Source organism: Geotrypetes seraphini, chromosome 17, assembly GCF_902459505.1.
Source record: "Geotrypetes seraphini chromosome 17, aGeoSer1.1, whole genome shotgun sequence".
NCBI lineage: Eukaryota > Metazoa > Chordata > Amphibia > Gymnophiona > Dermophiidae > Geotrypetes > Geotrypetes seraphini.
In genome coordinates, this window is record NC_047100.1 from 18,027,311 (window position 1) to 18,053,693 (window position 26,383).

At 40.8% G+C, this 26,383-nt stretch overlaps 2 protein-coding genes across 20 annotated transcripts in view; one reads left to right on the forward strand and one right to left on the reverse strand.

Annotated features, from left to right (window-relative positions):
* The window catches only part of LOC117351126, a 690,625-nt gene that overhangs the window by 68,933 nt on the left and 595,309 nt on the right, over positions 1-26,383 (forward strand). The window lies entirely within an intron of this gene.
* FAM107A (family with sequence similarity 107 member A) overlaps positions 1-26,383 on the reverse strand; it is a 129,051-nt gene that overhangs the window by 9,271 nt on the left and 93,397 nt on the right. For all 4 annotated transcript variants that reach the window (XM_033925978.1, XM_033925979.1, XM_033925980.1 and 1 more), the window contains one exon: positions 10,408-10,582. In XM_033925978.1, coding sequence (XP_033781869.1) covers positions 10,408-10,582 — 175 coding nt within the window. The remainder of the gene's footprint in view (positions 1-10,407; positions 10,583-26,383) is intronic.

Genomic DNA, 26,383 nt, shown 5'->3' on the forward strand with positions numbered 1-26,383 from the left:
ATATATAGTCTAGCAGAAGGGGAGCTATACATTGTTTGTATCATTTGTATAAATCCAGGACCTATACCAAACCATTCCATTGCTTGATACATAAAAGGCCATTCTACTCTATCAAAGGCCTTTTCTGCATCTAATGAAATTGCAAAAGTAGGTTCATTCATTTTCTTTGTTAAATATAACATATGGAATGTTAATCTGGTATTGTGAGATGAATGTCTTTGAGCAACGAATCCTGTTTGATGCATACCAATTATATGAGGGAGAGCTTTAGCTAATCTTAGCGCAAGTATTTTTGCTAATAATTTTCCATCTACATTTATTAAAGATATTGGTCTATAGTTTGATACCAAAGTGGGATCTTTATTGGACTTTGGCAAAACAATAGTCAAAGATTCTGCTATAGTGCCTTTAATACAACCTTTATTGAGTTGATATTGATAGAGATTTAATAAATAGGGTAATAAAAAGTTTTGAAATGTTTTATAAAATTCCACTGTATATCCATCACCACCTGGAGCGGATCCAACTCTAAGGGACTTCAAAGCTGTTTCTAATTCTTTTAGTGATATTGGTTCTTCCAAACTTCGTTTTATATGTTCAGGAATTTTTGGACCCTCTAACATTTTTAAAAATTCAAAACCATCTTTTTCTTTATTTGGATAATTTTCAGAAGAATAAAGAGATTTATAGAATTTTAAGAATTGTTTTAATATAGGTTCAATTTGTGTATATGTATTTCCATTTTCATCTTTTATTGCTATTAATTTTGTTTTTCTTTTTTTCGCTTTAAGATAGTTTGCCAATATTCTTCCTGATTTGTTTGAATTACCATAGTACAATGTTTGTTGAGAAAATAAATCTTTCCTAATCATCTTAGATGAGATCTCATTATATTTACCTTTTAATTTTAATAATTCTTGTTGAATAGAATATTCCCATTTTTCTATAAGTTTTGATTCTAAATTTTTTATCTCTTTTTCTAAGATTAAAAATTGTTTTTTAATTTGTTTTTTTAGAAAAGCCGAATAAGAAATTATTTGTCCTCTAATGGTTGCCTTAAAGGCATCCCATAAAGTTTCTCTGTTAATATCATCATTATCATTTATTTGAAAAAATTCTTTCATTTTTGTTAGAAGATTTTCACAAAAATTTTTGTCAACCAACATTGTATTATCTATTTTCCAAATTGGTCTGTTATTATTTTGATCTGTAGTTTTAATTTTGATCCACACTCCACCATGATCAGATAGAATAATTGGATCAATGGCTGCTTGTGTCACTTGATGTGCAAGATGTTTTGAAGTAAAGATATAATCTATTCTTGAAAAAGAATTGTGAACATGAGAACAGAAAGAAAATTCCCGACCATCAAAATGAAGTATTCTCCATATATCTATTAAATCGCAAGATTGAATCAAATTATCTAGTCCCATAGATTTCATAACTCTACCTGGGTTTTTATCTAATAAAGGATCTATTACAGCGTTGAAGTCCCCTGCTACTATAAGATTTGAAGTAGCCAGTGGTATGATCAGTTGTTGAAGAGTTTTAAAGAATTCGTTTTGGTTCGAATTAGGGGCGTATATATTGATTAACGTCATGGTAGTATTTCCCATATTCATTTCCACCATTATCCATCTTCCATGAATATCTGAAGCTTTTAGTTTAAATGAAGCAGAGCATTTTTTGTTAATTAAAATAGCAACACCTGCCTTTTTCCCTATAGCTGGTGAGAAAAAACACTGTTTGACCCAGCCTCCTTCTAGCTTTTTAGATTCTATATGTGAGAGGTGGGTCTCTTGTATAAGGCATATATCAGCATCTTGCCTTTTTAAAAATGATAGTGCTTTTTTCCTTTTTATCATATGATTTAGACCGTTAACATTTAAAGACATAATTTTAATATCCATTTATTTTTAAATTTTCAGGTATTAAATTATGTATATTTTCCCAATGTTTTAAGTATTTCATTTCTCTTTTTTCCTTTATTCCCATGATTTCCTTATATATTTCCCTTTTATTCCCTCCCATCCCTCTTATCCCTCCCTTCCCCCCCTTATTAATTACGAAAACTTGGATACGCAGGTTGAGGTTAGATTTAGATAACTCCCACAAGCTATTAATAATTATCTAAAGTACTACCATTTTTTCCCCTATTTTTGTATATTTTCTTTTATTTTATTATTAATTATAAGAATAAGTAAAAAGTTTTTCATTCTTATGTATTGAAAGATTATTTTCTGTATTTGTATATCTTTAAATCCATAAGAATGATTATATTAAATCAATTATATCTAATAACATTTCAATTACTATTCATTTCTTTTCAGGTGGTATATTATTTTTATTTTAAAAAGCTTTCCAATTTAGCCTCTTTCCTCAGAACTGTAACAAGAGTTTACAGCACAGGAATCCACTCGTCTCTTATATTCATTATTTTCTTATGATTCACGAGAGAATTGTCAATTAAGAGGAGCTAACATTCCCATCAGTGTTCTTGTAAGTTTTGTCTCATTAGCATACTCTCTAGACATCTATGATTTTAAAGTATCTGAGGCCTGTGCAGACAAGAGTGAAGTCCTGTGCCAAAAACTCTCCTTTTATCTCCCATAGAAGATTCCCAGGTTGAACTATTGTGGATACTAAATTAAACTTAATAAATAAAAGAACATAAAATTTGCGTTTCAGATTTATTCTTTTCATATATTTCGTATTGAAATGCATTTTAATGTATCTGAAACGCAAATTTAAACCTGAAGTACCACCTTCAACCGGAAATACAACAAACCAATCACTTCATCTTTTTTTTTTTTTTTTTTTTTTTTATAATATTCTTTGTGATTGAAGGATGATTTTCTTTCTCACTATTACTCCGCTTTCAAAATTTCGGATTCAATCAGTACATTTTTAAGTTTGTTGAAAAAACTTTCTTCGTCATCATTTGAGTTCGGAGATGTGTTTCTAATCATTTACGTTCCTGCCATTCAGTTTATTCTATTTATTCTGAATAGAATTTTTATATTTTTCAGTTTTCTTGTTTTCTATGTAGAATGTTGCAAGTTGTTTAAGTCTTTAATTTGATCCTTGTGTGTTCTTTTTCCATTGCTTTCCGTTTTGATCTATCTTTAACCGTCAATAGACTTTAGTATGAACCCATTAATTGTTCTTTAGATTGTCATAGGTTGCTCCAGTTGATTTATAAATTCCTGTAGTTTTTCTGGATCTGTAAAGTTTTGCGTTTTGTTAGCAACGGTAACCTTCATAATTGCCGGGTACAGGAGCCCAAATCTAGCTCCTAGAGATCTTAGTTGTGGTCTCATGTCTAAGAATAGTTTTCTTCTTTTTGCTGTTTCTTTTGCAAAGTCCGGAACAATGTATATTTTTGAATCTTGGCATTTAAGATTTTTGATTTCCTTGGCTAATTGGCATATTTCAATTGCTTGTTGGTGTCTTAAAAGTTTGAAAATTAAAGTTCTTGGACCTGTTTGAGTGTTATTTCTTTGTGTTGGAATCCTATGGGCTCTTTCAATTTCCAATTCCGTTTTAAATTTCAATGGTAGTATTTTAGGTAGAAATTTTTCAAGAAATGCAATCGGATCATTCTTTTCCACTCCTTCAGGTAATCCGATTATTCTTAAATTATTCCGTCTTTCACGATTCCGGCTGTCTTCAAGATTTTTTTTTATCTCTGTTATTTCTTTCCATATGATTTTGCTGTGATTCATGTCTGTATTTAATTGTTCTGTAATATCTTCTAATGTTGAAATTCTATTCTCTGTAATGTCCACTCTTTTAGTTAGGATTGCAGCATCTTCCATTGCTTTTTGTAGTTTTTTGTTACTATCTAAGACAATTTCTTTTATTTGTCTTAGTTCTTCCATAACATCCAGATTTTTTTCTGTTGGTAATGGGATTTTAGAGGGTGTACCTGGCTCAGGTTTCGACCTCTTATTGCTTCCTGATGTTCCAGCTCCTAAGTCAGCTTTATTTTGTTTAGTTGAAGTCATATTTCAATATATATTTTAGTTTCTTTAAAATATTTAGTAGTAATTCTTTTTAATATATTTTTAATATATTTGCTTATAAGGAGCTATTCGTTTATCCAACCATTCGACAAAGCCACACCCCCTTTTTTTTTTCAGTATTCTTAAAGCAACTGTAAGTTATTTGTCTTAGGCTCTATTACAGACTCTTGTTGGCATCTAGCCTGAAAAAATTTTGCAGCCTTCTTGTTCTAGCTCTCCTCTTACAAGCCCAATCGCAGCTTTTGCCGAGGAGAGCAATATTCCATCCAATATGTTTACTTTAATCTTTCAATGTGCATGTATATGTATTTCAGTGTCTCTCAACTGTCTCAACTGTCTCAATGTCACTTTTCTTCAGGTCAAAGAAATTACCAATCCTTTTATTTGACCTTCCTCAGAGCCCAAAAACCTATAGTCTCTTATATCTGAATCTCTTGAATTATAGTAGGAGAGATTAACAATTATAGTGATCTTTCATAGTTTATTTTTGAAGTTGGCAGCAAGGAAATAAAAAACCGTTGCCAAGTATCTTTTACTGCAGATCTCTCCTCATTTCCAGCTGAGGACAGCTATTTCAAAGCCCATTCCCTGATTTAAACAGGCATCAGGCATTTCAAAAAACTAATCCTTGTCATTAGGCAGACCCAGACTTTGTAAAAATTTATTTTTTTTTTCGATCCAAGATGGCCGCGGTCGTGGTGCACCGAGCAACTGCCTGTTAACCCCCACCTTCGGGAAATCTTTCCTCTTGCTCTCTGCCAGAGATCGTGCTAAAGAGGAGGGGAAGGAAAGCCTCCTTGGCCTCACGGCGTCCCGGACCAGCCCACCCTGGTAACGTTTAATAGTAAAACTTGTTGTCTCTGCCAGGGGGACCCAATCTTGCCGGTTCTGCCTGGGGGATTTTGCTGTTTTTGCCAGCGGAGACCCGATCTTACCGGCTCTGTCAGCAGGGATCTGATCTTGCCACCTTTGTCAGCGGGACCCGATCTTTCCGGCTCTGCCTGGGGGACCCGATTTTGTTATTTTTGCCAGCGGAGACCCGATCTTACCGGCTCTGTCAGCAGGGACCCGATTTTGCTATTTTTGCCGTTGAGACGGATTCAGCCCTTCACACCTCTTTTCTCATATATCAAATGAAAACGGCACCTCTTTCTCCCGATTTCCCCTTCAATTTTTCTCTCCCATCTAATCAAAGAGGTAAACTCAATTTGTTATACCATTAATATCGTTTTTTTTTTTTGTAGTTTTCTGAAATTTAAGCTTGTTTATACAGGAGCTCTTTCTTCATCCAACCGTCATCGTTCGCGTCCAAGCCACGCCCCCCCGTGGTTTGCCATGCTAAAGATTTTAATTGATCTGCTTTCCTATTATTTCTGCCACTCATTTCTCTTCTGCTTTCTTCCTGTTTACAATTACGGGAGGAAAGGTAAAGATTTAATTTGCTTGCAAACAGTCATTATTTAGAGGTTCTGCAGACTATTACGAAATGACATGCTGGATGCTAACAATGAGCCTGTGTTTTTTTTCACTCCTTACTCTTTCAAAGTTTCCCGGGAGATGGTGTCATGTTTGAAGAAGGTTTAGTAGTATGGTGAATAAAGAAACCATAAATGAAGTAAGGGGATACTTTTTTTTGGACTAACTTAAGAACATAAGAATCGCCTTACTGGGTCAGACCAATCCATCAAGCCCAGTAGCCCGTTCTCATGGTGGCCAATCCAGGTCACTAGTACCTGGCCAAAACCCAAGGAGTAGTAACATTCCGTTCAGAATCCTAAAGAATAACAAGATTCCGGAATCCCAAAGAATAACAAAAGATTCCGGAACCCCAAAGATTTGCAACATTCCATGCTTCCGATACAGGACTCCCCCCCCCCCCCCCATGTCTTTCTCAATAACAGACTATGGACTTTTCCTCCAGGAATTTGTCCAAACCTTTCTTAAAACCAGCTACGCTCTTAATACATTTTTTGATTATTCAAATCCAAGCTAAAAGTCCACTTTTTTGAAACTGCTTTCAACTCTTAACTCCCACTCACGGCTGTCAACTACCTATACCCACTGTATCATTCCTTCTACCAGAATCTCCCCAACCCTGAGATGGTCCTGTCTGTCTGTCCAGATTAGATTGTAAGCTCTTCTAAGCAGGGACTGTCTTTTGAATGTTAAATATACAGTGCTGCGTACGCCTTTCAGCACTATAGAAGTGATAAATAGTAGTAGTAATAGTAGCTTTTGAAGGTAGCCCTTCTTTTTCAGGTCAGAAACAGAATACTGGGCTTGATGGACCTTTGGTCTAACCCATGGCAGCTCTTATGTTGTTATGTTCTAAAAGGTATCAGCTTATTTCATATATGCTTTGTGTTATTTCTATATATTACCTTCAAAGGAAGACTAACATGGCTATCACACTATTTTACTTAAAATATAATGTGTTAACAAATTATATGAGGACGCACAACGTATAGTATGTTCATATAATGAGTCAAAATGTTGTGTGATCGTGGCACCGAGGTAACATACATACATAGTAACATACATAGTAGATGACGGCAGATAAAGACCCGAATGGTCCATCCAGTCTGCCCAACCTGATTCAATTTAAATTTTTTTTTTTTTTTTGTATCCCAGAGGCACGTTCAAGGACTTATCTGACAAAAGACGACTTGAGCTCCAACGCCGTCACGTCTTCTCCAATCTTCCCAACAAGCGAAGATTGGAGAAGACGTGACGGCGTTGGAGCTCAAGTCGTTTTTATTGTCAGCTAATTCCTTGCACGTGCCTCTGGGTGACTTTGCCCTTTTCTAAACCTGAGCTGTTCTGTGAGGGAGTTTTTTTTTTGCCAGTGAAAGTATCAAAAGCAGTTTTGATTTGTAGCTTTTGGTTCTATACTGCTACTTTAGTCTGAGGCTTTTTCTCCCTCTTTTTGGGTACATGCTGGGTTTGAAGAAGGGGTACCTCGGTGCCACGATCACACAACATTTTGACTTAAAATATAATGGAATGACACATGTTAACAGGAGTGTGTTGGTTTGTTAATCGCACATCTACAGTTGCTCATCAATGCTAAGGTTGTGGAAAAGGGGAATAGCCTAGGCAAGAGTAACTGCGTTCAAATTCTGTTACAGCTCCTTGTGAAGTTTGGTAAGTAATTTCACATTTGAAGTTTAATTAATATTTCATTAATCGCCTATCATGAATGCTAAGCAATTTACAATATCAAATGGTAATACAAGATTCAAAAATTACAGAGACGGACAAACAAAAACTAGAGGAAAAAGGGTTGAACAACAATAAAATCAAGAAGTTGTCAGCTTTGAAAAATTAATAAAGATTAATTTAAAAAAAAAACCCAAACAGTTTACAAAGCTAAAAACATGAAAATAAATTTAAGAATGGGGTTAAAAAAGAAAAGGTTAGACGTTAAATGGATGAATATGATGACGTACGCAAGATCACTGACACAGCAAGTTTGCGAAACCTGTCGGATATATAGTACCCCATGTGTGCCCTTGGAATTCACACATAAATTATTTTTATACTTTTTTTTAGAGTCTTCATGTCATAGGTAGAAAAGGCAACCATCCAATTCATTCACATTATTGAGTACTAATTGGTTAACAAGGGGTTAACATGCTCCCAGATTAATGTTTCTGCAAGTCCCACCTGCTAATGGAAAAATTAGTGCAGGATCTGCAGAAAGAAAAAGATGGAAGCCTTTTTTTGGGACACAGTAAAAATAAGTTTTAACGTGTAGGAAAGTCCCACGTGAGCACACACGAAACCCAGATTTTTATGAAGCTTAGTAAAAGGGTCCCTTTGAGAATTAGGAACCCACATTGGTCCCCTTTCAAAATTTGCTAAGTTTAGTTTCAAGTTTCAAGTTTAATGGGTTTTTTTGATTAATCGCTTAATCATATTTCTAAGCGATGAACAATTTAAAATTACAATAAATGGGAGACAATACAATACAAAACTATATATGACATTCAGGATTAAAAGTTTAACTTAACAAACTCAAAAACACAAGGAAAGAGGGGAGGTGAAATACAAAATCAATATAGAAAAGTAGAACAAAAAGAGAAAAATACAAAAAGGGAAAACTACAAAAAGGGAAACAAATAAGATATAATATGATACAATAAAAATAATTTGACCTATGGACTGTTTAGTTAATTACCAAAGGCATCTCTGAAGAGAAATGTTTTTAAATTACTTTTGAATTACTGCTTAAATTTAGGAACCTAGGAAGCATAACATATTGATGGCTATGGGGCAGTTTTAGGAAGAAGAAAAAAGTTACGCATTTAGAACTGACTTTCAGCACTGGATACATAATATTGGGTCCCTTTTACTACAATCCATGAAACTGTTAATATGGGAATTAGTGCTTGGGGCAACTCAGACAAAGAACTACATATCATTGATTTCCTTTGGCTTGGATTTAGAAAATTGAGTGATTAATTCTAAAACCCAAGTCTGCATGGGTGATGGTTGCATAGGGCCTCCAAGGAGAAGCATTTGGGTTGCATTTGACAATTTATCTAAAGTGGACAAATCTCAACTGGATAGGCTGGATGGGCCATTTGGACTTTATTTGCCCTCATTTACCATTAAAAACATTTTCTTGTTTTTGAAATGTAATAAAAGAAATTAAATGTTCCCAGTTATCATTTTACTCTACTTATGAATAAATGTTGACCATCCTTATGTCATATAAGTTCCTGCTGAACCGGAATGTACGCAGGTAGGGCTAGTCTCAGTTAGGGCGCTGACTTTGACCAGAGGGCCGCCACGTGAGCTGGGCACGATGGACCACTGGTCTGACCCAGCAGCGGCAATTCTTATGTTCTTAGATTCACTAAAACATTTTCCCCCCCCATTCTCCCCCCAAATTCTACGAGAAGCACTGAAAACTGCGCTCAGTTCTAGTCGGATGCACAAACTATGCACGCAATTTAACTGCAGCTAATTAGCACCATTAATTGGCTTCTTAACAAGCAATTGTTAATGTTAATTCAAATTAATTACAAGCTAGGCGGGATCTGTGCCTAAATTTTACATGCGAGTCAAAAAAAGGGGGGGTGCAGCAATGAGCAGGTCACGGGGTGGTTCGCGAAGCGTTACTTTCAGGGTCATATATAATTAAAGAATATGAGCATCTGGACCTAAATATAGAAGCATGCATTTGCAAACATCTGTGCCTAAAATTAGTCTTGGCTCCTAGACTTAAGTGCTATTCTATAAACTGTACCTAACTTTAAGCGCAGCTTATAGAATGGCACATTTTTTTGGGTGCTATATATATAGAATTTAGCTCTCTTGCCCGTATTCTAGACGTGGCGCCTACCTTGGATGCCGCTAAACGCCCTAATTGTAGCTGCCTAGCGAGACCTGAGTTTGGGATCCATGCTTAACTTTTATTTTTTAATTGGCATGGTAATTGATTATGCCAGTTTTCAGCCAATCGGAAAGAAAAAAAAAAAAAAGCATTAAACAATTTAAGAGTATGGCACCGAACTCTTAGGACACCTAACGATGCTCAAGTGGAGCACCCTTCCACACCGCAGGATGCCTAACACCTATCTCAAACAGTAGGCATGGTTATGGGCGGAAAATAAGCGTGGTTGAGTTAGGCATCCGCAAAATTAGGTGAGTGAAAAGTTGGCTAAATGGAGTGGCACCTGTGTCTAGGATCAGTGGCATAGCAAGGGTAGGAGGCGCCATCCACCCCCCCCACTCCTTCTCCATTTCCCGCTCCTTTCCCACACCCCCGGCACGTATGCGCCTTCCCTTTCCCCGTACATCTTCACTAGCATGAGCAGTGTCTCCAACTTGCTCTCCGTGGCCAGTCTTGGCTCTCCCTCTGACATCACTTCCCGGTCCCGTGACCAGGAAGTGATGTCGGAGGTAGAGTCAAGGACAGCCGAGTAGCAGGTTGGAGATGCTGTGCGTGCTGGCGAAGAATCAAAGAGGTATTGGAGGGGGGGTGAAGAGGAAGAGAATTGCCAGCTCCCCCACTAAGACAGGGCTGTGGGGCAGTTTGCCCCCATTCCCCCCCACCCTAACTATACTACTGTCTAGGATGTGCAACGATGCCTAAGTTTGCTTAGGTGCAGCTAGGCATGATTCTATAAATAGCACTTAGCGGTTGATTGACAACCGCACTGAGCAGCACCTATAATTTAGGCGTTGCTAAGCGCCATTTATAGACTTCGACCCTCTGTGTCTATGGCAAAAAATGTTTCTTGAATCAAGCTAGATCTTAAATGAATTATAATGTCGCTGGAATTCCAGTGCTTGCCTGATGACTTGGTAGAACATGCAGCCTCCATGACTCATTTCAGTGAACGTGTTTGTGGCGGAGGGTTTGTCCGCTCACCTTTTGTGGTTCATAAGCAGCTCTCTGTGTAGCTCCTGGTGGCTCTTGGAAGCTTTCACCGGATTTATAAGCTTTTTCGGTTTGATAAGTTCAGGATTCACTTCTAGATAATCAGGATGGGCGATGATACTTTCGATATCGGAGCGCTCTCTCTGCAGGTCGGTGTACATAGAAGCTGTTAAGAGAGAATTAAAATCGTTCAATGTATAGAGTACAGATCAAATCAGGCCTTAGTCTTCTAGATTAACAACTGATCGCTACGTTTGAAAAAAATAAATATGAAAAAAAAACCCCAATTACAGGAAAGTATTTTTCCCTTTCACTGCCGGTGGGTTCTGAAGTAGTTTAGGATGTGGTATAGAGAACGAATATGTCCCCGTCCACACAGGAACTCAATTTCCTATTCCTGTAAGCTCTGCCTTAACTGCACGAGCCTCGAACATTTTATGATTTTAAAATTGTTTGAGGCTTGTGCAGATGAGGACGGAGCTTGCAGAAATGGCACAGGGACAGGAAAAGAACTCGTCGGGACGGGTCTGGAAAATGGGTTCCCGCGGGGACAGGGGAAAAAATTTGTCCCCGCGTCATTCTCTAATGTGGTATATGATGATGGAGACTCATTTGAACAAGAAATGAATAGCTGGAAACAAACTGAGTTTTATGTAACGGGAGTTTTATAGACAGATGAAAGGAAATGATTAGCCTGTATTGGGTTTGAAAGAAGGCTTGGTATTTGAGATCCTCTTTCTCTTGCAAACTGTGCAAGCACATCTCAAAGGATCCCACGGTCACTCATAGGGGAAAAAAATTCAGCATAAGGGGATCCTTCACATGTTTGTTTGGGGTTTTTTTTTCCTCCCCCTTATAACCTTATGTAACATCTTTCTTCTCTCATGTATTCTTCCCCCATGCTTCTCCAATTCATGATGTAACTTCCTTCTTCTTGCATTTTGTAATTCGCTGATTGTCCAGCCTTCTTTCTATGTGAGCCGCCTAGAAGTCAGTTTGATTATGGCAGTATAGAAAAATAAAGTTGTTATTTATTATAGATCATTCAGTGCAAAAAGTGGGCATATTACATCAGTGAAACAAGCCCAATGCAAAAAAAGGATTGCAATACTGACCATGATGTCACCTCTGTTGGACAACACTTTGGGAAAATTGATCACTGCACCAATGATTTTACGGTGAGAATACTAAAAAGGGAACTTTAAGATAATCCAAGAATGTAAAACCTTTGAAATCAAAATGATGAGGTATTTTGACACCTACCAGACAGGACTTAATAGAGATCTGGGCTTTATTTTCCACTATAAAGACATTTAAAACTGCTCTGCCATCTTTCTGTCTCCTGCCCACCCACCCACCCTTCCCTCTTCCTATCCCTGAAATGTTTTCCTTCTATGTATACTGATATTTGTCAACATTTGCTTATTTCTGATCTGAAGAAGAGGATGCTAGGAAGGAAGCTGAAGACCAGAACGCAGAGGACAGCATTCCCGGAGATCCTGCCGGTACCCAGGGCCGATGAGAAGAGGTAGATGGAGCTGCAAGCAGTCAACGCGTGGATGAGGCGCTGGTGTGAGGAAGAAGGATTCTACTTTGTGTGCAACTGGACAACGTTCTGGGGGAAGAGCAAGCTATTCAGGAAGGACGGACTCCACCTCAGCAGAGACGGAACGAGGCTACTTGCAAGCAACATCAAGAGAGAAATTGAGAAGTTTTTAAACTAAGAAGAAGGGGAAAGCTGACAGTCGACCGAGAGACACAGTCAATGGTTCGGGAACCGGTATATCCAGAGGATACCATGCAGGAAGATGGCGGGGAAGACTCACCGGAACATAGTCAAGACAGATCGAAAGGGACACAAGAAGAAAGGAAATTCAAGAAAGGAACAGGCCGCAAACTCAAGTGTATGTACACAAACACAAGGAGCCTAAGGAATAAGATGGGTGAATTAGAAGCTATGGCACAAAACGATAACTTTGACATCATCGGCATTACGGAAACATGGTGGGCCGAGGAAAACATCTGGGACACTGTGCTACCGGGATACAAACTATACCGCAGATACAGAGTGGCTCAAAATTGTGGGGGCATTGCCATATACGTCAAAGAGGGAATTTAATCTACTGGAGAGAACACGCCAGAAATGATGAATAAGTTAGAGTCTCTTTGGGTCAAAATTCCAGGAACAAATGGATTGGAAACGAAGATCGGCATCTACTACTGACCCGCAGGGCAGTCCGAAGAAATTGATGGAGAAATGACGGACGAGATTAAACGCAACTGCAAGGGAGGCAACGCAGTTATGACTTCAACTATCCGGGGATAGACTGGAACTTAGGCACCTCCAGCTGTGGTAGGGAGACAAAGTTCCTGGATGCTGTAGGCGATTGCTTCCTGGAACAACTTGTCAAGGAAAATACGAGAGGAAGTGCAATTCTGGACTTAATTCTTAATGGACTGCGAAGACTGGTACAAGGTGTAGAAGTAGGGGGGGGGACGCTGGGAACCAGTGATCACAATATGATCCACTTCGACCTCGATGCAGGGGCGAAACATTGATCCAGAACGACAGTTACGGCACTGAACTTCCGAAAAGGGAACTACGAAGAAAATGGTGGGGAAGAAAATTAAGAAGAGGATAAGTACTATACTAGAGCACGCATGGTCCCTTTTTAAGGACACATTCACTGAGGTGCACAATCTATATATACCATGTATCAACAAGGTATATAAGACGAAAAAGAACAAGGAATCGGCGTGGCTTACTGTAGCGGTGAAGGAAGTGATCAGAGACAAGAAGACTTTGTTTAAGGAATGGAAAAGGTCAAAAACAGACGAAAACTGGAAAAAGCACAAACAGCATCAACGCAGGTGCCATAAGGCAGTAAAAGTGGCGAAAAGAGACTACGATTAAAAAATAGCCAAGGAGGCAAAAAACTTCGAGCCATTCTTTCAATATATTAAGGGGAAGCGACCCGCGAAGGAAATGGTGGGACCATTGGATGACCATGGAATAAAGGGAGTACTAAAGGAGGAGAAAGCCATCGCCAACAAACTGAACTCATTTTTTGCGTCTGTATTTACCGAAGAGGATATACTCATACCAGAACCCAACAGGCTATACGCTGGAAACGAAGACGGGAAACTGACAGGGTTGATGGTCAATGTAGAAGAGGTATGCAGGCAGATTGAGAGGCTTAAGAGCGATAAATCCCCGGGACCGAATGGCATCCATCCGACGGTCATCGAGGAACTGAAAGGGAACTGAACTACTTCAACTAATAGCCAATCCGTCGATCAAATCGGGATAGATTCCATACAAACGTAAAGAAGTTCTTCTTCACCCAGAGAATGGTGGAAAATTGGAACGCTCTTCCGGAGTCTGTTATAGGGGAAAACACCCTCCAGGGATTCAGGGCAAAGTTAGACAAGTTCCTGCTAAATCAGAACGTATGCAGGAAAGGCTAGACTCAGGGCACTGATCTTTGACCTAAGGGCCGCCTTGGGAGCGGACTGCCGGGCACGATGGACCACTGGTCTGACCTAGCAGCGGCGATTCTTATATTCTTATGAAAGCTCATCATAAAATGCATGGAGTTAGTCCAATAAAAAAGGTATCACCTTATTTCCTTTGTTCTTTTTTTTAAGTTCAATCATCTTTATTGAAAGTTTTTGAATAAGTACAAAACAATAGGGCAACAATGGCCAATATCTGAAGCAGATAATAACAGGAGATATACATTTCAGTCATCATTGCCATGAAAGAAGAGAACAAGGTAGGAAACGTCCTACCAATAACCATAAGTAACAATACTATCCTCTTTTATGGGATTGTTGCAATATAAAATAATCTTGTGATCTCTTAAAGATTGTTGTAAGGTTAACGAAGTATATTAAGTCTACATATCTCAGTATTAAAGCTGTTCTGTAGCAGCTGCTTGTTTCTTTTGAAAATAAATTAGACTGAATTAAATTGAATATTGCAGGCCTTTCTAAAATAAGCAGTTGCTGCCAACCGGTGAGCAAATAATTTGCATGTCCATACATTTAAAAAAACTTTATACAGATGGTATTGCTTATTTAAATCACCAAGGGGCCCTTTTACTAAAGTTTAACGTGTGCATGCTACACTCGCTTGTTTTATACCTATGGGTTTCTTAGCATTTAGCACACACTAATTCCATTAGTCAAAGGTCCCCTATGGGGGCCGATGTTCAAAACCGTTTAACAAAGTAGGAAAAGCTTCAAACTCTCCAAAATGCAGTCATCCACTTATTAGAAAAAAGCTCATCATGTTACTCCATTGTTTTTTAAGGTTCCTCTGGCTTCTGATGAAAACCAGAGTGGAATTTAAGGGCGCGGCTTTGTAAAAGGAGCCCTTAATTTAAGCCAGTGCCATGCTGGCCGAAAATGCGTTACGATTTAGTTTAATTTAATATACCGCCCTTCCCCTTAGGCAATAACAGAGCGGTTTACAAAATTACAGCTAAAAATATTGATTCCCGTTTACCGTAGTTCTTTAACAATCGGAGCTGTAGTGTAATGCTTAGTAACGGCGGTTAGCTTAACCGGGTTTAAAAAAAGGTTTTGAAGAAGTTTCTGGAGAAAAGCTCCGTAATCTTTTATTGAGACAGACACGGGGGGGAGCCACTTCTTGCCCTGGGATTGGTAGCATGAAATGTTGCTACTATTTGAATTTGAATTCTGGGGTCTTGCTACTCTTTGGGTTTCTGTCAGGTACCTGTGATTTGGGTTAGCCATTGTGGAAATGGGATAATATATATATATATATATATATATATATATATATATATATATATATATATACTAGTCTTTAAGCCCGTTACATTAACGGGTGCTAGAGTAGATGTCTGTATGTATGGTGTGTTGTTGTTTTTTTTATTTGTCTCTCTCCCTGGACGCTGTCTGTCTGTCATTCTTTGTGTCTGTGTCTCTCCCAGGTCCCCTGTCTGTGAGTCTTTCTTTCTGTCTGTCACCCTGGCCCCCCCTGCTTGCCAAAGCAGCCCCCTTTCACCTCTCCCCCTGTTGTGCAATGCCTGCCTGCTTCGTGGCCCCCCTTCTGTTCCTCCCTCCCCCCGATTGTTGTCTGCCCCCAGCACAACTCTCCCTCCAAAGCAGCCCTCTTTCCTGCCTGCTCCATATATATATATACACCCTATTTATACAGTATATAACTAATGTAAGAAGCTACAGTATATAGAGAAAAGGTAGAAGAGTTGTAAAGAAAAAAAATCACAGTAGTTTTCTTTTTAAAGACGCACTTGAAAATTAGTTATCAAGTCAATTTTAATCTGACTCTATTATTTTATTGAAGCTTTTTAACTTTTCCTTCCCCCTTGTTTTTTCCTTAAATGTCTCGCTTTCTGTCAAATAACTTGTCGTTCTTTTCCTTTTTCCTTCTGTTTTTAGTTTCGTCAAGTTTGTTAATAGCCCCGTTGGACTTTGTTTTTGTCACGCATTGTTTTGTTTCCCCAACACTGTATTTTTATTACGTACATCGCTTAGAATCAAGATTAAGCGATTAATCAAAATTTTATTAAACTTGAAACTTGACTCAATAGATAAGAATCCAAATGATAGTTTAGTATTAATTTTAATGGCAAACAGTAGTAAATTACTACTGCCTATATGGAATCTTATAAAACTTAAATGTAGGCTTATATTTTGGATGTGTGACCAGTTTACAAACATCACAAATCCTGACCTTCCATCTGGCATCCTGCTCGTAAAGATGTATTTTTGTCTGTCTTGGTGGACAGTTAGGATCATTTTTGAAGGAGACCAAATTTAGAATTGTCAAAAGAATGCAAAAAAAGTGTCTCTAGTGTCGTGTCGAGGCAAGGTTGTGGGAAAGCTACCCCAAATGCTTCACACATACATTCCATCGCAAATCCCGTAAAGTAGTCTTTGAAAACCAAGCGGAACCAAATTGGAATTAAGTGATAAAAACAATAATACCTTGAACAAATTACTTAAACGTTTGCTAGTTATGACTTGAGTGTTTAAGGCACTCCACCATAATCAAATGATTCAGGACCCGATACGTCTGAGAAGTTCAGCTTTACTGCTTGGGATCTAGCTAGGTATTTCAGGTATGGATTCGCCACCTTCGGTCTGTCCCAGTATGGCAATTCTTATGCTCTTATGTGAGCCAAGTATGGGACAATCAAGCCACTGTGACATCACTGATCAGTTTGGCTGTTAGGCATTGGTGAAATGAGGCATTATGACATCACAGTCTCAGCTCTGGAATGTTTGCTACTCTTTGGGTTTCTGGCAGGTACTTGTGACCTGGTTTGGCCTCTGTTAGAGACAGGATTCTGGGCTTGATGGACCTTCGGTCTGTCCCAGTATGGCAATTCTTATGCTCTTATGTGAGCCAAGTATGGGACAATCAAGCCACTGTGACATCACTGATCAGTTTGGCTGTTAGGCATTGGTGAAATGAGGCAATATGACATCACAGTCTCAGCTCTGGAATGTTTGCTACTCTTTGGGTTTCTGGCAGGTACTTGTGACCTGGTTTGGCCTCTGTTAGAGACAGGATTCTGGGCTTGATGGACCTTCGGTCTGTCCCAGTATGGCAATTCTTATGCTCTTATGTGAGCCAAGTATGGGACAATCAAGCCACTGTGACATCACTGATCAGTTTGGCTGTTAGGCATTGGTGAAATGAGGCATTATGACATCACAGTCTCAGCTCTGGAATGTTTGCTACTCTTTGGGTTTCTGGCAGGTACTTGTGACCTGGTTTGGCCTCTATTAGAGACAGGATTCTGGGCTTGATGGACCTTCGGTCTGTCCCAGTATGGCAATTCTTATGCTCTTAACACACTTTGAAAAAACAGCAGGATCATGGACCCAGGGTGTTTTCAAGTGAATAATTTTCCCTTAGGATCAGGGCCTTCAGGGGATTCACTCCTCCCCCTAAAGGTCCTGAGGGCACTGCTCTGAATTTGATTGGTCAAACAGGCGACAGGCAGATGCTGCTCAGCCAATCAAATTCAGATCAGTACTGTCATGGCCTTCAGGGGGGTTCAGAGAATCCCCGGCCCAAGAGCCCCGCTTTTCTTTGGGAGGGTTTGCTTTTTGTTTGATGCAGTTTGACTGGCTGAGCAGGCTGCCTACTGGGGATTCACGGAACCCCCCCCCTGAACCCCCTCACCGTACACCACTGAATACAATCCCTATAATCATCTGTAAAATAATAAAGCAGTAACTAATTTTCACAAAGTAATTGGATTATAGTAAAATGTTAGAACACAATTCTAAGAATACTGAAGCGCAGTCAAACACCAGGGGACTGAAACAAGCCCAGAACAATAAAACATAAGACAAAAAAAAAAATCCATCTAAGACATCAAAACCTATCCAAACATGAAATATCAAAGCAATAGCCATAAAAATACCTAATCGGAAAACACATCAAAATACCAAAATGTCCGTGCTTATTATGGCCATGCTTTTTGTGGCCCCCGATATTCAAAGTTGATAGAAGAGGCTCCTACCTGCTTAGTTTGTGCTCAAGCTGCTATCCTTTGATATTCAGTCACACTTAACTTAACAGTGCCTCTGAATTTCAGCAATAGCAGGGAGGGTGTGGCCTCTGCACCCTGAGGTTGCGAGTTTGATCCCAGCCTGTTCCTTGTGACTCTGGGTGAGTCATTTAATTCTCCCTTGCCCCAGGTAGGTACCACAGATAGGGAAAATACTTAAGACTACCCAATTACTATTCAATGTATTGTAAACCACTTTGGGCGAATCTCTTTATGGGAAAACAGTTAATACCAGAATCCAAAATAAATATCAAGGTGGAGCAGGAGAGGGGTATTCTAGGACAGAGCTGAGAGTTAGGAAGGTGCCAGCAATATTTCCCATTCAGTGCCAGTGTTTACATAGATATAATTAGTGACTAGAATTACATAAATACCGTGTTTCTCCGAAAATAAGACCTACCCTGAAAATAAGCCCTAGTCGCCAGCAGCAGCGCTCCCCCCCCCCCCGCCCCGCGTACCCCCTCGCCCCGCTGACCCTTCCATCTCTCTCCCATCCAAACCTCGACTGCGAGTCTGAAATACCTGGTAACAAATGACAGCGTCGGCAGCACAGGCTGCATTGCAGCCTGCCCTTCTCACACCCAGCTGTTCCGTGCCGCATTGCTGATGACATCATCTGTAATGCGGCAGAGGAACGCCCAGATGTGAGAAGGGCAGGCCGTGATGCAGCCTGTGCTGCCGACGCTGTTGTTTGTTTCCAGGTATTTCAGCTCACAATCGGGGTTTGGGGGGGGGGGGAACGCAGCAGCGGCGGGGGGGGGGAGGGGGATGGAAGGGATAGAAAGATGCTGCACAGGGGGGATGGGTGAGAGGGGAGGAAAGATGCTGCACATGTGGGGGAGAGAAAGGAAATAGGAAGAATTGGGGTGGAGGGGAGGAAGGGAGAGATGATCATTGTACATGAAAAAAAATAAGACCTACCCGAAAATAAGACCTGGTGCCTTTTTGGGGCCCAAAATTAATATAAGACAGTGTCTTATTTTTGGGGAAACACGGTAGCAGTCCCACCTTCACCCAGTTTGCTATGCTGGTGTTGGCACTGGCACTGAATATGCCCCATTCACTATGGTTACTGGAAAACACACCGAGTAAACTATGAGAAGATCAGTTCAAGAAGTGTCACTGGGTTTAATTCTTAAGAACTCTTTGTTGAGTATAAAGGTGGAAAACGAAACGCGAACTCCCTTTGGTGCCCTTGAGAAAGACAGAAAACATTCCAACAAGTTATGCAAGCTTTATGCAAATATTTACTCATGGCTTAACAATAAAATGGCGTCGCTCCTATAGCAACCAATATTTCACTTATGCCATATCTAAACACAATGGCATTTTGAGTGGGGGAGACAGGCTGCAATCCCTTGACCTGTTCTAAAGCCCATTAAGTGCTTTTGCTGAGGGACAGATCCTTTGTATACTGGGGGTGAGGGCAGAGGGGCAGTTTTGGAAAAGCCGTGTACCCAGGTAAAAACCCTTGGCTGATAACGTCCCCCTTCTGCCCAGATAGAAGATTGCAAGAGGGTGTCCCTAGCAGCTGAGGGAAGAATCTAGTGAGGGAGTAGGACATTTCAATAAGAATCTAAGAAGGTCCATCAAACCCAATATCCTGTCTCTGGGCCGCTTGCAGTATTTCACCCATCTCGGCAGCATGCACAAAACAGCAGACGCATTAAAAGCACCTGCATACTTTACACCAGGGGTGTCCAACCTTTTGGCTTCCCTGGGCCGCACTGGCCGAAAAAAATGTTTCTGGGGCCGCACAAATGCGCAAACGCTGCAGCACGACAGAGGAGGGAGCCGGCAAGACGGTAAACACCCGGGGGCAGCAGAGGAAAACACTGCATTGCTCTCGACCGGGGCCGCAAAAAATACTTCACAGGGCCGCATACAGGCCTTGGGCCGCAGGTTGGACACCTCTATGTTTAGGAGCATTGGCTGAATGGCAATGACCTTTTGTAACACCTACAACATGGTGACTTCCCTGTTTTATGAAAGGATACTCTAGTCATACAATCTCTTTATTCTTACAAGGTTATTTAATTTTTTGGGGGATTGAGTACATGGGGCGTGACATTCAGGTTCATTAGTATTTCCCTGTTCCCAGGGAGTTTAGAATCTTAAGGCTCCTTTTACTAAACCGCGGTAGAGCTTTTCACTGTGGGCCGGCGAGGTAAACGATCCCGTTCTCATTAAGCTCCTAAGAGCGTCGGAGCGTTTGCCTCACCGGCCCGTGGCAATAAGGTCTACCGCGGTTTAGCAAAAACCTGAGTAAATTTGTACCCGAGATGATGAGTCGGGGCTGCAGCAGCTGGAAAGCTCGAGCTGATACCTGCCCCGTCTGGACGTTTGCCGTTGGGATTATTTAAAGTACGCCGAGGCAAACAGAGCTGCTTCAGGAAACTGGACTTCTGCCAGACTTATTTGATTTTGGTTTTCAATTTTTATTTTCTTCCAGTTTATGAGTTATTTTAAATTTTATTCCATTGTTTTTACCCCTATTCTTTTTATCTTATTAACTGAATTATATTGTTTAATGGTTCCTCCCTTCTATTCCTATTTACATATTCCTTTAATTCATTTACATATCATTTACATATCATTTACATATCATTTACATAGATGGTGCTCCTATCTGTAAAGTTAGGAATTTCTATGAAATATTCTACATACTTCTCTCCTCTCCACTCCTTTCCTGCCCTCCATAGTTCTCCCTACCCTCTCCTAACCGCTTCCTCTATAATGTCGCCTAGAGCTTATATAGGTATGTGTGACTCACAAAGGAAGAAATAAAAATATAAATAAAATTAAGGGACCCTTTTCATAAATCACATTAAACAATAACACAAGCTTAATATGGAGAAAGGTGACGGGATAATCGCGCGCCAGACGCCAGCGCGCCGACAATTCGGCGGAAGACAGAAGCGCGCGGGGGAAAAAATAATTTTTAAAGAGCTCCGACTGGGGGTTTGGGGTGGCAACCCCCCCACCTTATTGGTTAGTGGTCGCGCTGCCGTTGCGGGGGTGTGTGTGTGTGTGTGGGGTGAACCCCCCCCCCATTATAGAGAAAACGGAACTTTTCCCGAAAAAAATCAGAAAAGTTCTGTTTTCGCTATAATGGAGGTTTCCAACCCCCCGAACCCTCCTCCAACAGCAGCACGAACACTAACCAATAAAGTGTGGGGGGGGGGTTGCCACCCCAAACCCCCCCCCCCGTCGGAGCTCTTTAAAAATTACTTTTTCCCCCGCGCGCTTCTGTCTTGCGCCGATTTGTCGGCGCTGGATTGTCAGCGCGCTGACGTCTTGCGCTCCACTGTCTATGAACCGTGGAGAATAAAGGCCTGTCTCAGGCCCAGGCTATGGCATCTTTGCTGAGCCTACTCTATAAAGAGAGGCGGGGATGTCATGGATTTGATATACCACCTTTCTGTGGTACAATCAAAGTGGATTACATTTATTATAGGCAGGTACTTTTTCTGTCCCTAGTGGATTCACAATCTTCGTTTTGTACCTGGGAAAATGGAGGTCAAATGACATATCTGGAGTCCCAGGGAGCCATGCTTCATTTATTGTGGCGTCGTAAGGGGTAGCGGTCCACCCCAGGCGCCATCTTGGTGGGGGCACATGCACCCGTCCTCCTCTCCAACCCCCCTCCCCACTCTTTCCCCCTTCCCCTCCCCCGTATCTCTTTAACATTCCTGGCGCGAGCAGACACCAACCTGCCGCTTGCACTGGCGTCGGCTGTTTCTCTGTCATTTCTTGGACCCAAGCCTAGGACGTGACGTCGGAGGAAGAGCCGAAACTGGCACGAGAAGCAGGTTGGGATTAAAAAAGTACGGGGGAAGGGAGGAGGGTCGGAGAAGAGGATGGGGGAGGGGTGCCGCCGGGCACTTCTCACTCTTGCTATGCCACTGTCGATATTGGGTTTATATCTGGCGCTACAGTTGCTCTGAAACGCAGTGATGTTTTATAAAGTACCAGTTATCTTTTACACTGGGCCCGTATTTTATTCTCCACATTAGTTTTAGTAGTTTTTTCTTGTGACCCTGCTGGCTTTTTCTTTCAAGAGCACTTTAAACAGCACTTCATATTGAATGGATCTTCCTTACTTCGATTTTTAATTTTTGCTGATTTTTAATGACATGTGCCCTCACGATTTGTGGAGTATTAAATATCATTCAAGACTAAGCTAAAAATGTTCTTATTTCAAGATGCATATCACAGCCGTTAAATACTTCCTCTCCAACAGCTAGCAAAAAAATTTATCATCAACCGCTTTAAGAAGCAACCCCTATTCCTGATGTTATATCCCCCCTTTTTCCTTTCCTTTTAACTTTGTTTTTAATGATGTAATTATCGACTCCCTGTTCCCCTTTTTACCCTCAAGTTCATGTTTGTATTTGTAAATTGTCTTTTTAATGTTCACTTTTCCCCCACCTATAACCTTTTAACCTTTTTTTAGCATTGTAAACTGGTTAGATACATGTCGATGGTCGGTATATTAAAAATAATAAAACTTGAAACTTGAGGGTGCAGAGACGAGCAACGAAGCTAATAAAAGGTATGGAGAACTTGGAATACGAGGAATGGCTTAAGAGACTGGGATTGTTCTCCCTTGAGAAAAGGAGACTGCGAGGGGATATGATCGAGGCTTTCAAAAATACTGAAAGGAATTGACAAAATAGAGCAGGTAAAAAAATTATTTACAATGTCCAACGTGACACGGACATGGACTGAAGCTAAGGGGGGACAAGTCCAGGACAAATATCAGGAAGTTCTGCTTCACGCAGAGAGTGTTTGACACCTGGAATGCTCTCCCAGAAGAGGTTATTGCGGAATCCACCGTTCTAGGATTTAAAAGCAAACTAGATGCACATCTCCTTATGAGAGGCATAGAGGGATATGGGTGACTAAAATTACGCCAGGTGTAGACTTGGCTGGGCCTCCGCATGTGCGGATCGCCGGACTTGATGGACCGAAAGTCTGATCCGGAGATGGCGGTTCTTATGTTCTTATGAATAGCAAGATTCCAGAACCCCAAAGAGTAGCAACATTCCAGAGCTGAGATTGTGACACGGACAAGAGGACATGGACTGAAGCTAAGGGGGGGGACAAGTCCAGGACAAATATCAGGAAGTTCTGCTTCACGCAGAGAGTGTTTGACACCTGGAATGCTCTCCCAGAGGAGGTTATTGCGGAATCCACCGTTCTAGGATTTAAAAGCAAACTAGATGCATCACGATCCAAGATGGCGTCTGGCTGGACGTGCTGAGATACCGCTCTGACGATTTTCCTTCAACAATTTTCAACAACTTTTAAGTGGTTCTTTTGCTTACCCGATGCCTAAACGGAGGGGCCGTAGCACCGCTGGTGCCTCGCGGCCCGCGGCCACCCCCGCGGCTGGTGACATCGGGGAACTCATCAGGCGGATGCAGGGTATTTTTTCGGCGTCGGAGGGAGGCCCGCAGAGGAGAAGCGGCGTCGGTGAGGCCGTGGAGATTCTTCCGGGATTAGAGACATCGTTGAGCCCCGACGTTAGGGCGCCGCCCCCGCAACCTCAGCTTAGCAGCTCTCCAAGGGGTGAGGTAACCCCGGAGGTCGGGGTCTTGTCTTCCCCTGAGGCAAGTAGTCCACCACAGAGCCTGCTGATAGGAGCTCCTATGGATATGAGCTCCCTAGGAGAAACTGAGGGGAAATCATCTGAGAGGCGAGTTAACCTTCAGGGACAGCGTCAAGTTATTCAACTGGACGGTGAGCACCATGACTTTTCTTTACCTCTAATTTCTTTGGAAAAACCCTCAGAAGTAACTCTGGACTCACTATGGGATCTTATGGCCGGACTAGTGAAGACCATAAGTCCCAAACTTCAGTTAATTGAGGGGAAATTATCTCAACATTCTACTGAACTTAAAGAACTGAAAAAGGATATGACTGCCTCTAATTCCTCTGTTCAAAAGCTTGAACAGGACATTAAATCATCCAAACAATTACAGGAATCTTTAATGAAAGACAACATTAATCTTAGAAGAAAAATGGAGAACTTAGAAAATAACTCTAGATACAATAACTTAAGAATTATTAATTTTCCTAAGCTTCCACTGATACCTCCTAGGGAAATGTTTAAAAGATATTTTCTTGAAGTTTTGGGGGCCTCAGAAGATTCATTACCTCCCTTATCACGAGTCTATTATTTACCTAATAAGACTAAATTACCAAAAAAGCCGTTGGATCAAGGACTATTGGATGTATCAGAGTTATTGGAAAAATCAGATAAAGAGGATGTAGAATCGAGTACTTTGATTATAACAGTAGCTCTCTCTATTGATAAAGTATGGTTGTTAAAACTGTTCTTTAAAAATAGACAGAAAGAATTTATGGGTTGTAAAGTCCAGGTATTTCCTGATTTATCACGAGAGACGCAGAGGCGTCGTCGTGAATTTCTTTTGTTGAAGCCAGGTGTTATATCTTTGGGTGCTACCTTTTATTTGCGACACCCTTGTAAATGTATAGTGCATCACCGATCAGTTAAATATGTTTTCTTTGAGCCTAATCAGTTGACCTCTTTTTTAGCGCTCTCCCGATTGGAGGTAGAAAAATCATAAGCTCTATGACTATTGGTTAATCCCAGCAATCAGCCTTCCAGCTAACTTTATGAAAGAATGTACTTTTAGTTCAATTCTTCAGTTTTGGTTTTATATTATAAGAAATCTTGGATCCAATTTGAGGACTTGAGCATTTTGGTTAATATATGATTTAATGTTATTGGAATGTTTCTTGCTTTATGTAGAATTGCTAATTTGCTTTCTGTACAAGGTATTCTTGTTTATATGATTTGAAAATCAATAAATATATTTAAACATAAAGCAAACTAGATGCACATCTCCTTACGAGAGGCATAGAAGGGATATGGGTGACTAAAATTACGCCAGGTGTAGACCTGGCTGGGCCTCCGCGTGTGCGGATCGCCGGACTTGATGGACCGAAGGTCTGATCCGGAGATGGCGGTTCTTATGTTCTTATGAATAGCAAGATTCCAGAACCCCAAAGAGTAGCAACATTCCAGAGCTGAGATTGTGACACGGACAAGAGGACATGGACTGAAGCTAAGGGGGGGGACAAGTGCAGGACAAATATCAGGAAGTTCTGCTTCACGCAGAGAGTGGTTGACACCTGGAATGCTCTCCCAGAGGAGGTTATTGCGGAATCCACCGTTCTAGGATTTAAAAGCAAACTGGATGCACATCTCCTTACGAGAGGCATAGAGGGATATAGGTGACTAAAATTACGCCAGGTGTAGACCTGGCTGGGCCTCCGCGTGTGCGGATCGCCGGACTTGATGGACTGAAGGTCTGATCCGGAGATGGCGGTTCTTATGAATAGCAAGATTCCAGAACCCCAAAGAGTAGCAACATTCCAGAGCTGAGATTGTGACACGGACTAGAGGACATGGACTGAAGCTAAGGAGGGGGGGGGGGACAAGTCCAGGACAAATATCAGGAAGTTCTGCTTCACGCAGAGAGTGGTGGACACCTGGAAAGCTCTCCCAGAGGAGGTTATTGCGGAATCCACCGTTCTAGGATTTAAAAGCAAACTAGATGCACATCTCCTACGAGAGGCATAGGTGACTAAAATTACGCCAGGTGTACACCTGGCTGGGCCTCCGCTTGGGAGAATCGCTGGACTTGATGGGCCGAAGGTCTGATCCAAAGATGGCAGTTCTTATGTTCTTATGATCATTAAGTTTTCCGATGGTGCCACTTTTATGGTTTAACACATAGCTGCCTCTTTTCATTTGTCATTTTTTATCAATGTTTTAGGAACATAAGAATTGCCGCCGCTGGGTCAGACCAGTGGTCCATCGTGCACAGCAGTCCGCTCACGCAGCCCTAACTGAGCCTAGCCCTATCAGCGTACAGCGGGATCTTGTCTAACTTTATCTTGAATCCCTGGAGGGTGTTTTCCCCTATGCGCATCTTAATTTAGTATATAAATGCATTGTTTTAAATTATCCCCCTCTTTTACTAAGGTGCGCTAACGGATTAGCGCATGCTAATCGCTAACCCGTCCATAGCCTAATTTGCACACGTTAGCGTCTAGTACGCACTAATTTGATTAGCGCACTTTAGTAAAAGAGGGCTTATGTTTTGAGTACATACATAGCTTTTATGTGCTTTTTATATTCATATGCTGCTTGGATTTTCAAAAGGCATTTGACTAGTACGTCATGAAAGCCTTCTGAGATGGGATGGGTGGGGGAGGGGTCTTTTTTTTATATGCATTTGACAATAATTGTTAGAATGTCAAGTGATTTGTACGAATTATTTGATTAAATTTTGTACACTTGTTGCAAGAGTTAAAACTGAATAAAGAATTTAAAAAAAAAAAGAAGGTCATGG